Genomic DNA, 12,483 nt, shown 5'->3' with positions numbered 1-12,483 from the left:
ATGAGGGTAGAAAGGACAAGAGGGACGAGTGACAATAGCAGGGCAATTGTCTGCAAAAGGTGTTGATGCAAAGGGGAAATAGGGGAAATGGTTCTGAGGCAATATGATGTGGGGTGGAAATTCATAAGCAGATATATTTAGTTATATGTTGCTATAGGACAGGGAATGTGGGGGATGGTGATGATGAACAATGGAAAGGTGATTGTTATAGGTGATGTTAATTAGGGTAACATAGGTTGAAAGAAGAGATAGTATTTCTGAATAAGGAAAATGAATTTTTTTAAAAATTATCTTGTATATATGTAACAGATGATATATGAGGGTCATAAGCCTTAGTGCTGATCATTTCATCAAAAGATTTGAATATTTGTGAATGAAATACAGCAATCCCTCGATTAATGCGCCCCTGATTAGTGCGTCATTTTTTATCTATACCCAAATTCGATTAGTGCCTATATACATCTTAAAAATAATGTTACAGATTTGAAAAAATTTCTCTCTCTGTTATGGCTAACTATTTTAAAAAACCACTAACCAGGATGCAATAATTTAGTTACAGATTAAAAACATTTCACAAAGTGAATTTTAATGCCATACTAAATTATTTCCATGTACACTGTGTTCCAAATTTACTGTCAAAATGTAATTCATCTGCTAATTACAGAGCTTTTTGATGATCATATCTCGTCCCTCCTTTGCAAATGTTTTCCTTAATTTTTTAATTTAAAGTATTTTCATCATGAGTAAAAGAATCAGTGAGCAAAAAAATGGAAGTGTGAAAATGATTCGAAAAGTAATCTTATTGGAAGAAAAACTTGGAATAAGGAAAAATGAACATGGCGAGTGCAGAGCAAAGATAGGACAAGAACACAAAAATGGGTGAATCAACTATAATAGCAATTTTAAGCAAAGTTGCTGAATACAAAGAGAAACGTAAGCCGGCTTCAAGTTCATCATGCATGCAGACCACTCGAAATCAAAGTATTATAATGACTGAATTAGAGAAACTTCTTTCTACATGGATCCGGGATTGTAACCAAAAATGGATCCTGCTAAACAATGACTTTATTAAATCAAAAGCATTAAGTCTTCTTGGAACCTTGAAAGAAAAGAGTATTCAATGATGGAAAAAAAGAAGAATTCCACACTAGTGCTGGATGGTTTGAGGGTTTCAAAAAAGAGAAATAGCCTACATAATGTTTGAATCACAGGCGAAGCTGCAAGTGCAGATAACGAGGTGGCCACAAATTATCCAGAGAATTTGAAGAAAATTGTGGAAGAAGAGGGGGGAGGGAACTATTGTGACTAACAAATATTTAATGTCAATGAAACCAGCCTTTTTTGGAAGTGAATGCTTTCCAAGACTTTTCTGGCCAAATCAGAGCAATCTCAGCCTGGTTATAAAGTTTCAAAGTTGAATGACATATCTACTGGCAAAATGCAAGCCGTTTAAAATCACATTCTTCCACATTGTGCAAAATTATTTTAGAGGCTTTTCAAATGAATCTAAGTTAATTAAATCTCATTCTGAGAAATTAGGTGATTCCGCTCCGTAAAATTTAGATGCACAGTGGGAAGATCCTGAAGAAAATTTAATCACTGACAAGCCCAAAAAGATTTCACAGAAACAATTTGAAAATGTTCAATGCTTAGAGGCTGGCCCTGATGAAGACAGAAGCAGTAAAATTTGCCGAAGAGTAAAAGAGGCAATAGGGCCATACCGTCAGTTGTATGCAAGAAACAGAATGCCTGCCAAACTACATTGGCTCAATTCTTTGTTAAGAAGCAGAATAATAAATTGATACTCTGAATATGTTATATTGTCTATCAGCTTCATGGTTTTCCTTAAACTAGGTCCTGAGATATACCCTAATTCTTTTATAAAAAAAAAAAGAGGTACAAAGAAATTTGAGGAACAAATTATACTTTCTCCCATAGGTTATTATATTCGATTAGTGCGTTTTTGATTAATGCGCCTGTTTTAAAGAACGAATTAGCCGCATTAATCGAGGGATTGCTGTAGTATATTTCTCTGCGTGTGTAGAGGCTTAAGTGCTGTGAGGACATCATGTTGGAGGCTTAATAGATTTTTTACAACACTCAAAAAGAATTAAAATAGCATTTAATACTTCCTATATTTCGTCCTGGTCACTAGGACATCTACGGGGATTACAAAAACAATTAATGTAACACATACACAAATAACAAACAATACTAAGCCCAACCACATGGGTGACACTAAAGTCCTATCTAGGTAGAGCGCCCTCTAAGGGCAGTAGTAGGTGGCCTGGAATGCAAGGTGGGAACTCTGGTGATGAGTGTTTCCCAAATCTTCGGAAGCTTAATGCAACCGTATTTATTTAGATTTGGTTGGTTTTTGAGAGCTGCTGCTGCTTCTAAGAAAAGTCTCTCTTTCCTGAATTTGCTGTGGTGGAGCATGGTGGTTTTCTTCCATGATACCCTGTGGGTGGTGTCCAAAACATGGTCAGCCAAGCCTGAATGGCCATAGTTGTGTTTGAAGATGTAAGACTTGCGTTCCTCTAGACAGATGGATGCTGATCTGTCTGTCTGTCGAAAGTACACCAGCTTACAGGAACAGGGTACTTTGTAAACTCCAGGCAGAGAGAGAGGAGGGAGCTGATCTTTCGTAGAACGGATAAGGGTAGAAAGTTTGCGGTGGGGCTTACGTGTTGTGTGTAGGTTGTACTGCTTTAGTATCTTGGCTATTTGACTTGACATCTTAGATCTCTTTTCCTTTGCCATTAACTCTGGGTATTTTGCTTGGAACAACAAAATCTACAAACAGATAGAGGGAACTGCCATGGGTTCCCCCCTCTCATCCCCCCTTGCCAATTTCTATATGGAAGATTTCGAAAAACGAGCCATAGACTCAGCCCCACTCAAACCTTCTATCTGGCTAAGATATGTAGATGATGTGTTCTCTATTTGGCCTCATGGCCCAGACACGCTAGACTCCTTCCTCAGTCATCTCAATAGTCTACATCCAAGAATCCAGTTCACTATGGAAAAGGAAAAGAACAATTGTTTACCCTTCCTAGACACCTTAGTCACACGCCTGCCTAATAATACACTTACCTTCACCGTATACAGAAAACTCACACACACAGGCGGATACATTCACAAACTCTCCCACCACCACCCCTCTCAACAATATGGCATTATTAAAACTCTTACCAAGAGAGCCTACAATCTTTGTTCCAGTGGAACCGTCCTCACTACTGAGCTTAACCACATACACAGCACTTTCCTCTCCAATGGCTACAGCGATCACAGTATCAAAAAAATAATCAACTCCTCCCCCATTCCCCGTCCTTCTCGTCAACAAGATTTTAAAAATGCCATCACCATACCCTACATCCGTAGCACATCCGAAAAAATAGCCAAGATACTAAAACAGTACAACCTACACACAGCATATAAGCCCCACTGCAAACTTGCTACCCTTATCCGTTCTATGAAAGATCGGCTCCCTCCTCTCTCTCTCTGCCTGGAGTTTACAAAGTACCCTGTTCCTGTAAGCTGGCGTAATTTGGACAGACAGGCAGATCAGCATCCATCCGTCTAGAGGAACACGTCTTACATCTTCAAACAACTATGGCAATTCAGGCTTGGCTGACCATGTTTTGGACAACACCCACAGGGTATCATGGAAGAAAACCACCATGCTCCACCACAGCAAATTCAAGAAAGAGAGACTTTTCTTAGAAGCAGCAGCAGCTCTCAGAAACCAACCAAATCTCAATAAATACGGTTGCATTAAGCTTCCGAAGATTTGGGAAACACTCATCACCAGAGTTCCCACTTACATTCCAGGCCACCTACTACTGCCCTTAGAGGGCGCTTTACCTAGATAGGACTTTAGTGTCACCCATGTGGTTGGGCTTAGTATTGTTTGTTATTTGTGTATATGTTACATTAATTATTTTTGTAATCCCTGTAGATGTCCTAGTGACTAGGACGAAATATAGGAAGTATTAAATTCTATTTTAATTCTTTTTGAGTGTTGTAAAAAATCTATTAAGCCTCCAACATGATATATTTCTCTGCAGTTGGCAAGTGATCACCTGGGTAGTGCCAAATACATGAAGATTTCTGTGAAGACATCATGGAAAGTTGGATGTGCTACTCGAGCTTTTTATTTTATTTATTTATTTATTTTTCATGTATGTTAATCCCATTTAAGAGAGGTTGGCTATTCGACCTGTAGTAACTTTTAACAGCATTAATATGTGAATGTATTCTGAAGGTCAAAATGATGAATAAAAGATATCAAATGGATGAAAAGGGGATTAAGCATGAAAAACTGAGGAGAATGAAATGACAGGCAACATAAGATGAATAATGGAAATTATCAGTTGCATGAGGGGTATAAAAAACAGGCTAGGAAGATGACTTAGTTAAAGAGCAAAAGTTCAGCACAAGCAGAACTTAGCAAATCAGGCGAAAAACTAGAGTTCTTTCATTATGTCATAATTAGAAGATGAAAGATTATGTTAATGTAGGAAAATGGTAGATCGATAACCACTGAGACAAAATCAAGGTATTCAGTGAGCAATTCATCAATATATTTCATCCTTATCGGTGTGATATGAGAAGTTAAAATTAAGCAATAACAATTAAATAAACTTTATCTTGGATAAGGCAAATAAGGACTTGATGACATATCACCGTATATCTAAAGGCAATGTTACAGGAAGTTAGCAGCAGCCATAACCTACTTGTTCAACATCTTACAAATAGCACAAGTTCTAAAGGAATGAAAGAGGGTAATAAATTGTTAAACCTCACAAAGGTGGTAAGAAGGTTGCAGCTACACATTATGGGTCATATGTGTATGGAGTTCTGGTTAAAGTTGGAGCTAGGATACAGATAGCAGTATTCTCTGTGTTGGTTGGCCATGTTACCTTATTGCCAACCATAACAATGAGGTAACAAATGCATTGGACAAGAGATGCACATACAGTAGTATATTTTGATAAAGACTTGACAGATTGCAAATTGAGACGTTGGTAACTAAATGAACAGATAGGATTATATAGCGGATTTGAATATGTGATTGGCTGTCCAACAGATATCAGTAAGTTGTACCTGGGAGTATGACATCCTGAAAGAGCAAAGCTCCTGAAAGTAGTGCTGCAGGGGTTGGAGCCACTGTTGTTTAACATGAACAGTAATATTGCAATGGGTTTAACTGGAGATGAGCAATTGTTTGCATATCTCCAGGAGTTAAGAATGGAGATAACAATGAAGCATTAAGCAGATATTGGCACTTCACAGAAGGATTTTGAATAGATTGTATAAGCTTGAAATTGCCATAAAACCAGTCTTAATTATTTGGGTATTGTGCAATCTCATAGTATTGCAGCACTGACAGATGAATCCTCTTCTTATAGTATACATAAGTATACTATAGTATACATCCTCTTCTTATAGTATTTGGGAAGTCAAACTATCTAACTAAAGGGTGGATATAAAGAATCTTGAAAGAGATTTGAATTTATTTAAACAACTTTAACTGCTTGAATGTTATCTTTAACAATGGAACTTACTAACTCTAGAATTGAATTTTTTTTTTTACTAGTTTGTAATCAAATATTAGAAACTTCAGGAAAATCCTATGTTCATATTCTGAGACAAAAATCAGAATTCCTTACTGCTGTGATATAGAACACGCACAGATATGAGACCCTTCTGCGCATGTCAAAAGAAGGAGAATTCATTCCGATAATAGGGTAATCAATCCCTATTGTGAGATGAGTGTTTATTATTACATGTCGGAAAATTAACTTCTCTCTTTTATGATCATTGTAGTTTTTAAAGTGGTAACTATTTTGCTTGTATAACAGTTGGGAAATTTTACGTATAAAGCACGTCGTGACCTTGCGTTTGTGACCAATTCATACATAGCCTTATTTCTTTCTCCCCTTCAACATGAATTGACTCTTCTTGGCAGTCTGCCAACGAGAGCTCTCACTTCTTTAAAATCCTATTTTATCTAGCCTTGTAAATGTGATGCAAGTCAAATCTAATTTAATTATATTCAATCAAAAATAAATTAAAAATAGAGAATTCTTAGAAAAATCTCCCCACCCCCATAGAGAGAGAGAGAGAGAAAATTCATTCATTTCTAAGTTAGATCTTCTCTTTCAGCTTGTTTGATATATGAAGTTAGTTGGCCATCAGCTCTCACTTCTGTGGTCGAACTATATAGCTAAGTGTTTTTAGAGAGGTGAACAAAGTTCATGGACTGGATGATTCATCCAAAACAAGCTTAAGTAATTTTGTTTCACAATAGTAAGGGCAACCATTTCATACCTCTCAACAAGTACAATAAGTATGACTGAGACCTCTAAAATACAAGTTCATCACAGTAATAATATGCAAGGACTACACTGAAAAATATTGTATATGGCAATTTAAAATAACTATATGAATGCTTGGTCAGCAAATGATGATTTACAAAACCTTGCTAATTAATATGTTAGAACAAGGAAAGAACAGAACATTATGCCATTATTTCCTACAAAGTTAAAGTCACTTGCTCATTCCAAAAAAGTTCTACTATCTTTGCATAAACTAAGTTGATATTTAAGTTGCAACACAATGTCAGATATCAGGTTAATGAACTAGATTGGAAACTGGGTGTCTGATAGATTATTATTACAATATAACATCTCCAAGGTCTCATCACAGGAGAGTACTACTCTACTACATACATCTTGCCATCTTTCCTACTTAATTCTCCAATTACAACCAGGCAATTACAATCACTAACTACTCAGCCTGGTTGGCTGAGTAGTTAGCGTATCTGCTCTCCAGTCAAAAGGCTATGGGTCCTCCATGGGCATAGATGCTTTTATGTGATTTTATGTAATAATACTGGTGGGGGTGAAGTGCAGTAGATGGCATTGGTGTAGTTGCGGTTCATTGTACTGGGTGGATAGTAGTCCTCCCTCGATCAGTCTTTGGACTCCCTGGAGGTGTCATGTAATAATAATTATTTTGTGTTGAGCAATATAAAAATTAATATCATATTGAAAAGGAAAATATGTATTACAGTTCTGAAAAGAATCAAAGCTCGACAACTTTCAGACATTGCACTGGCTTGAGCATACAAAATGATTTAACAGGAAATATTCAGTCGCTTGTTGATAATTCTAAACTGGGAAAAGCAATGGTAAATGAAGGTCATGGAATCCTGCAGAAAAGACTTGAACAGACTGGCAGTGTAGGCAAAGGTAAATAGCTGCCAGTTTAAGAGGAGGATGATGTACTTTGGGAAGAGATCAGAAGCTGTGTACTATGTCAATGGATCTGAACTGAAAACTAATGAGGCCAGGGACTTGAATGTGATTGTGGAATGGGTGTTGAAGTTTACAGGGCATATTGCAAAGGTAACCAAAACAGCACATCAGATTATGTGGTTGTTGAAGAACACACAAGTAGGGATGGAGAGGTTATTGTTCTCCTATATAAGGCTTTAATAAGGCCACATCTGGACTACAGCACACAGATCAGGATTCCCAGATTCCATGGTGATGAAGTGTTGTGCAGGATTCAGAGGTGATTGACAAAAATTGTGGCAGGTATGTGGAATGCTCCCTATAAGAGTAGATTGACAATCTGTGGCTTTCAGAAATTAGCAGACAGATGAAAAGGAGGTGACATGATAGAAACATTTAAGGTTTTTTTAAGGTTAAAGGTTTTTTTTTATAGGATTGACAATGAAGACTGTTTTTGGTTCGTGGCAAGAAGGAAGAGAACAAGTGGTCATCAGTGGAAGTTGTATGAGAGTGTGGTTAGCAATGGTGTTGGGACTAGGTTGTGGGTGCTTCATCAGTGAATGAGTTTAAAGAAGTATTGGTATTGTATGAATAAATGGCTCTCTCACAATGAGTACTTTGAACAGTTAAAGTTTGTTACTTAATGTAAAATCAGTGATCCTAAATAAATCTGCTACTGCCTTCAAAGCTGGTTAAAACAAATTATTTAACTATTGTAACAAACTGAGTATGGCAAATGCAAAATATGAAGGAAAAAAAAGGATAACAGAAAACATTAACTGTATTCCAGCGATATAAATAAAACACAAAAGAACATGTTTGTTTTGGCTATTTTGCACAATTTTAGTGAAAATGGTAAACTAAATATGACTCTTTCCATATTTAGTTTACTATTTTAACAGAATAAGTAAATGGTAGTATGATGGGGGAGCCACCTAAATAAATTTATATGGAACAACAGCAAACTTAGCCAAAACATAAAGATAGCAATGAATTACAAATGGATCAAATTAAAAGGCTGGAATCCAGATTGTGCTCTCAATCCAGCTTGAATGTTTTGAAGGATGAAAAAACTCAGTTCCTGGAAATAAAATTCTTCAGTCTTCATACAAGAATGGCAAAGAAACCTCTAACAAAAAATATCACAAAAAAAGTCTCTTCATTTGAGTGTGCCTAAGTAAATATAAGTAAAAATAGAAAAACGATTTTAAAAACAAAGTAGAATACAACATTATTAGTATTCAGAAATCCAAAGATTGTATAGTCAGTCAAACAGAATGAAAGAAAAGTTGGGGGAGGGGGATGAAAAAGAGAATGACCAAGATGGACTGATGCAGTTATAAATGCTTTTGAAGATTAAAAAAAATAATAATAAAAAACAGCAACCTTCATAATAAACCAATCTGGAACGAAATTAATAATGATTAATTTCTATTACTACTAATAGACTGTGCACCAGCAATCATATCTTGTAATCCCCACAACACCTGAAGGTATGCATTAGGAAAAAAGTCCCCTTTTTACAAGAAACTAGAGCCAACTACTACATCACGTGGATATACTATTTCCATGTCTTACAAAATAGCAGCTTGTGTGTGCAAATAAAAATTCAGTTAATAATTAAGCTTACATGTGACCATGTCTCTAATTAGGTTTCAAAATGCACCATAGAGAATAAGAGGAAACGGATATATATATATATATATATATGAAACTTTTCTACTCTAATGAATTCTGCATAACATAGGGCATAATGTAGTTCAATCCTAAACCACTGGTAAAGTAACACCATACACTGTATCATTCCAAAAGAAGGGTAAATGCTAATTTTAAATTTTAAAACGGACATTACTATTAAAAAAAAAGGGGGAAAAAAAAGGTAAAAGCGACATTTCCTAGAAGGTAGGAAAGCTCTTGTTTGTTTCACTATATGACGATTCTCATGAAGATGGCATCACAAGCATTTCAATATAATAAACAAGGTGCATGCAAAAACGAACACAATTAACACTCACATAAAATTGGTAAAATTTTGTAAGTCTGGGCTTCCCATGATTATTAAAAACTAGAATAGCCTTTATCATGTTTTGAGATAATAAATTATAGTTATAATTTGTATGTCAACGAGTTAAAAGCATTATCCTCCTAAAACTGTCACCTATACATAATGCAAACATCAGACGCCGATAACAACACGTTACACTAAATTAACGCCATAATGGCTCTCTTAACATCCCACAATCCCTCTTTCTTCACTTCTTTTATAACTCTTTATACACGTGTGCGAATATCCAAGTTGATATATATAAGGAAACAAAACAGATATTCCTCTTTTCTGCCGAACTATTCATTATTCTCATTAAATGCACATGTCCATATATTTATCGCAGTGGATATAAAGATGTTTATGTAGAATTAAGCATTAAAATACATTAAAAAATCTCTATTATCGGTACAGGTTCATGAATATCTTGGGCATTTCTGATTGGGCGATTGAATAGAGGGCTCGTCTCTGACGTAACTGTGAGCACCTAAAAATCCTACATTTCAAGAAAGTTAAGAAAGCCATCAGTGGTTTCATTCCGGCAGGAGTATAGGATACAGTTATCGTCTGAAGAGAATAGAATATTGTGTAAATATGATGCAATTAGAAAATACTACAAGTTTGGTTTTAGATAAGAAAGATAGTGGGTCTAGGCCCTTTATTTCCCCTAACGAAAAATTACCTGTAATCAATACGTTAAGTGATCTAATCAAAGAACTGCATAAGGTGTTTCGATCGGACGCTATTAATGTCGAATATTTACATGATGTAATGCTATCATACAAAAGTAATCCAAAGGAATGGTCGAAATATGCACAATTTGACAGGCATAGGTAAGAACATTTGCTTTCCTCGTTTATGTGAACTTAAATTCTTTAAAAGCTTTGTTTACTATACAATAAAAGCATTTTGCTATATATTACAACAGTCAAGTATACTGAGAAAATCATTGTCTATATTAGTATTAGTAAAAATAATCAATCCGTATTGAGAAGTATTATATTTCATGACACCATCGGCAATTTTTAGCATATGATTTAACATATTTGTCTGAAATACTACTGAATTATTTTGCTAAGGCGTTTGACAGTATACCTCATGGAATCCTGTCCCGCAAATTGGAACAAATGGATATGGACATGAAACTGGTGAGGTTGAAGAATATTGGCTGCTGGACTAAAAAATAGTGCATGGGGAAGTAGATGTTTACACGGAAAGATATATACAGGGAATTATATGTTTATATAGCTTCCAGGAGAAAGTAGGTGACCAGGGTGTGCTTGGACCATTGTTTAATTTGTAAATAAATGATATATGAAATGATATGAAGGAAGATATTCAGTTGTTTGCTGATGATGCAAAGTCGAGCATAAAAGTTACGTAAGGCTGTGTAGAGTGCGTGCAGGATGATTTTATAAGCTGCAGTGTGGACAAAAGATAATGTATTTCAGTTTAATGTGGAAAAGTGTCAAATTATGCATTTTGGGATTGAAAGATTACAGTCTGTGTGCCATATTGATGGAACCGTACTCCAGAATATAGATGAGGCTAGGGTCTTCATGATGTTGGACAGAGAGATGAATGTTCAAAGAGCATATTGCTAAGGTGCCCAAGGTAGCTCATAGGATTACTTGGTTATTGAAGGACATGCTAACATGCAGAGATAAAGAAGTTATCATTCCTGTTTATAAGATGAAAATTACCACCTCTAAATTACTGCTAAGGCGTTGCCTGGATTTCTCGAGGAAGTTTATTGGGTGAGTGGTGTGTGAATTCGCCCTATGATGAAAGATTGGAAGTTTGTGGGTTGCAGAAGTTGGTTGATAGGCAATAAAGAGGAGTGTGATAAAAACATTTACATTACAAAAAAAGGTTTTATAGGTTGATGCAAGGGAATTATTTCAGCAGTTTGGCTAGAGGTAGCAGAACAAGAAGCCAAGAACAAGAAATGGGTAAGGATACACTTAACAAAGTTGTGAGGATTAGATTTTTTGGTTGGTGAGTAGTGAAGAAGTGGAATGCTTCGTCTGTCAGTGATTTCAAGGAGAGGTATTATATATAATGTATGGATATCTGCGATGAGTCTTTGGACTCCATGGAGGTATCCATATAATAATAATAATTATAAATCATCGAGACAAAAATTTCATGACCGTTGTCCAGCAATATAAAATGTCAATCACGGATCTTTTCATTTACAGTAAACTGAAAAACAAATGTGACTTTTCTTCTTGTGTTCAGTGGGATTTAGCGGACAAACGTCTGCTAAATTGCTGAAAACATCTTTGTTTTAGTTGAAGCAACCCATGTGTATAAAGCGAAAAACTGGTAACCTACTCTTTCTTGTTCCACTTTCCTGTGTTTGCTAATTTATCCAGCAGTGTTGTTAAAATGGGAAAACAAAGTGATCAAGTACTACAGACATTCTGTGATTTGTTGGAAACGTTTGTTTTGTCTTTAAATCATTTAGTACTCTCTCTCTCTCTCTCTCTCTCTCTCAAATTTGTCTAGAATATTTGCATAGTGGAGCTATAGTGGAACATTTTCTGGTGGACATAAAATTCACACAACGGACCAAGAAATTCATAATTCTCAAACTGAGATTTACACTAGCCGCAGTTCATGCGTGCTTTACATACGAAATGTACGCCTAGAATTTTTGAAAATAAATTTGTGATATTTAGAAATTATTACATGGCATTTCCAAGGACTCATCAAGGAAGGCCACTCTAACAACACAGCCTCCACTACTTAATCCGTCAATCACACATAACACTATCTATCGGTCACCACCACAACTAGTATTTTTTTGTCTTTAAATTGTGTGTGATCGGCCGATTTTCATGTATATAGGATGAAAACCGAGTACCCGTGAGGGAAAAAAACTTTTCTCCTCCATACGAGATATGGTATTCACAAATAAAGTGAAAACACTGATCCAACTACCACTGATGGCAAGTTCCAGAGAAACTGAGTTTTGTAAGCATTGAATACCAACTATAATGTGGTAACATTTATTTTGTTTTGTTTTGCGAGTATGCTTGGCCGAGTAGAGTTTCTCCTTGCTTTTTCTTCTCTTCTCCCCACCTCCCTAAATGACAGGCTGTGGTTTTGGCGTTGATATTCGGGGCTGTC

General features: G+C 35.9%; 2 protein-coding genes across 2 annotated transcripts in view; one reads left to right on the top strand and one right to left on the bottom strand.

The window, feature by feature from the left end:
* or (AP-3 complex subunit sigma-2 or) overlaps positions 1 to 9,545 on the bottom strand; it is a 112,946-nt gene extending 103,401 nt beyond the window's left edge. Inside the window, exon 1 of the mRNA XM_090400403.1 lies at positions 9,320 to 9,545. Coding sequence (XP_090256529.1) covers positions 9,320 to 9,388 — 69 coding nt within the window. The 5' untranslated portion in view covers positions 9,389 to 9,545. The remainder of the gene's footprint in view (positions 1 to 9,319) is intronic.
* A 339-nt stretch (positions 9,546 to 9,884) lies between these two features.
* LOC150101290 (cysteine dioxygenase type 1-like) overlaps positions 9,885 to 12,483 on the top strand; it is a 172,523-nt gene continuing 169,924 nt past the window's right edge. Inside the window, exon 1 of the mRNA XM_090400343.1 lies at positions 9,885 to 10,181. Coding sequence (XP_090256469.1) covers positions 9,943 to 10,181 — 239 coding nt within the window. The 5' untranslated portion in view covers positions 9,885 to 9,942. The remainder of the gene's footprint in view (positions 10,182 to 12,483) is intronic.

Source organism: Typopeltis vanoorti, chromosome 11 (assembly GCF_054136105.1).
Source record: "Typopeltis vanoorti isolate ZY-2024b chromosome 11, IOZ_Tvanoo_1.0, whole genome shotgun sequence".
NCBI lineage: Eukaryota > Metazoa > Arthropoda > Arachnida > Uropygi > Thelyphonidae > Typopeltis > Typopeltis vanoorti.
Note: the sequence above shows the minus strand (reverse complement) of the source record. Positions and strands in the feature narration are given on the sequence as shown.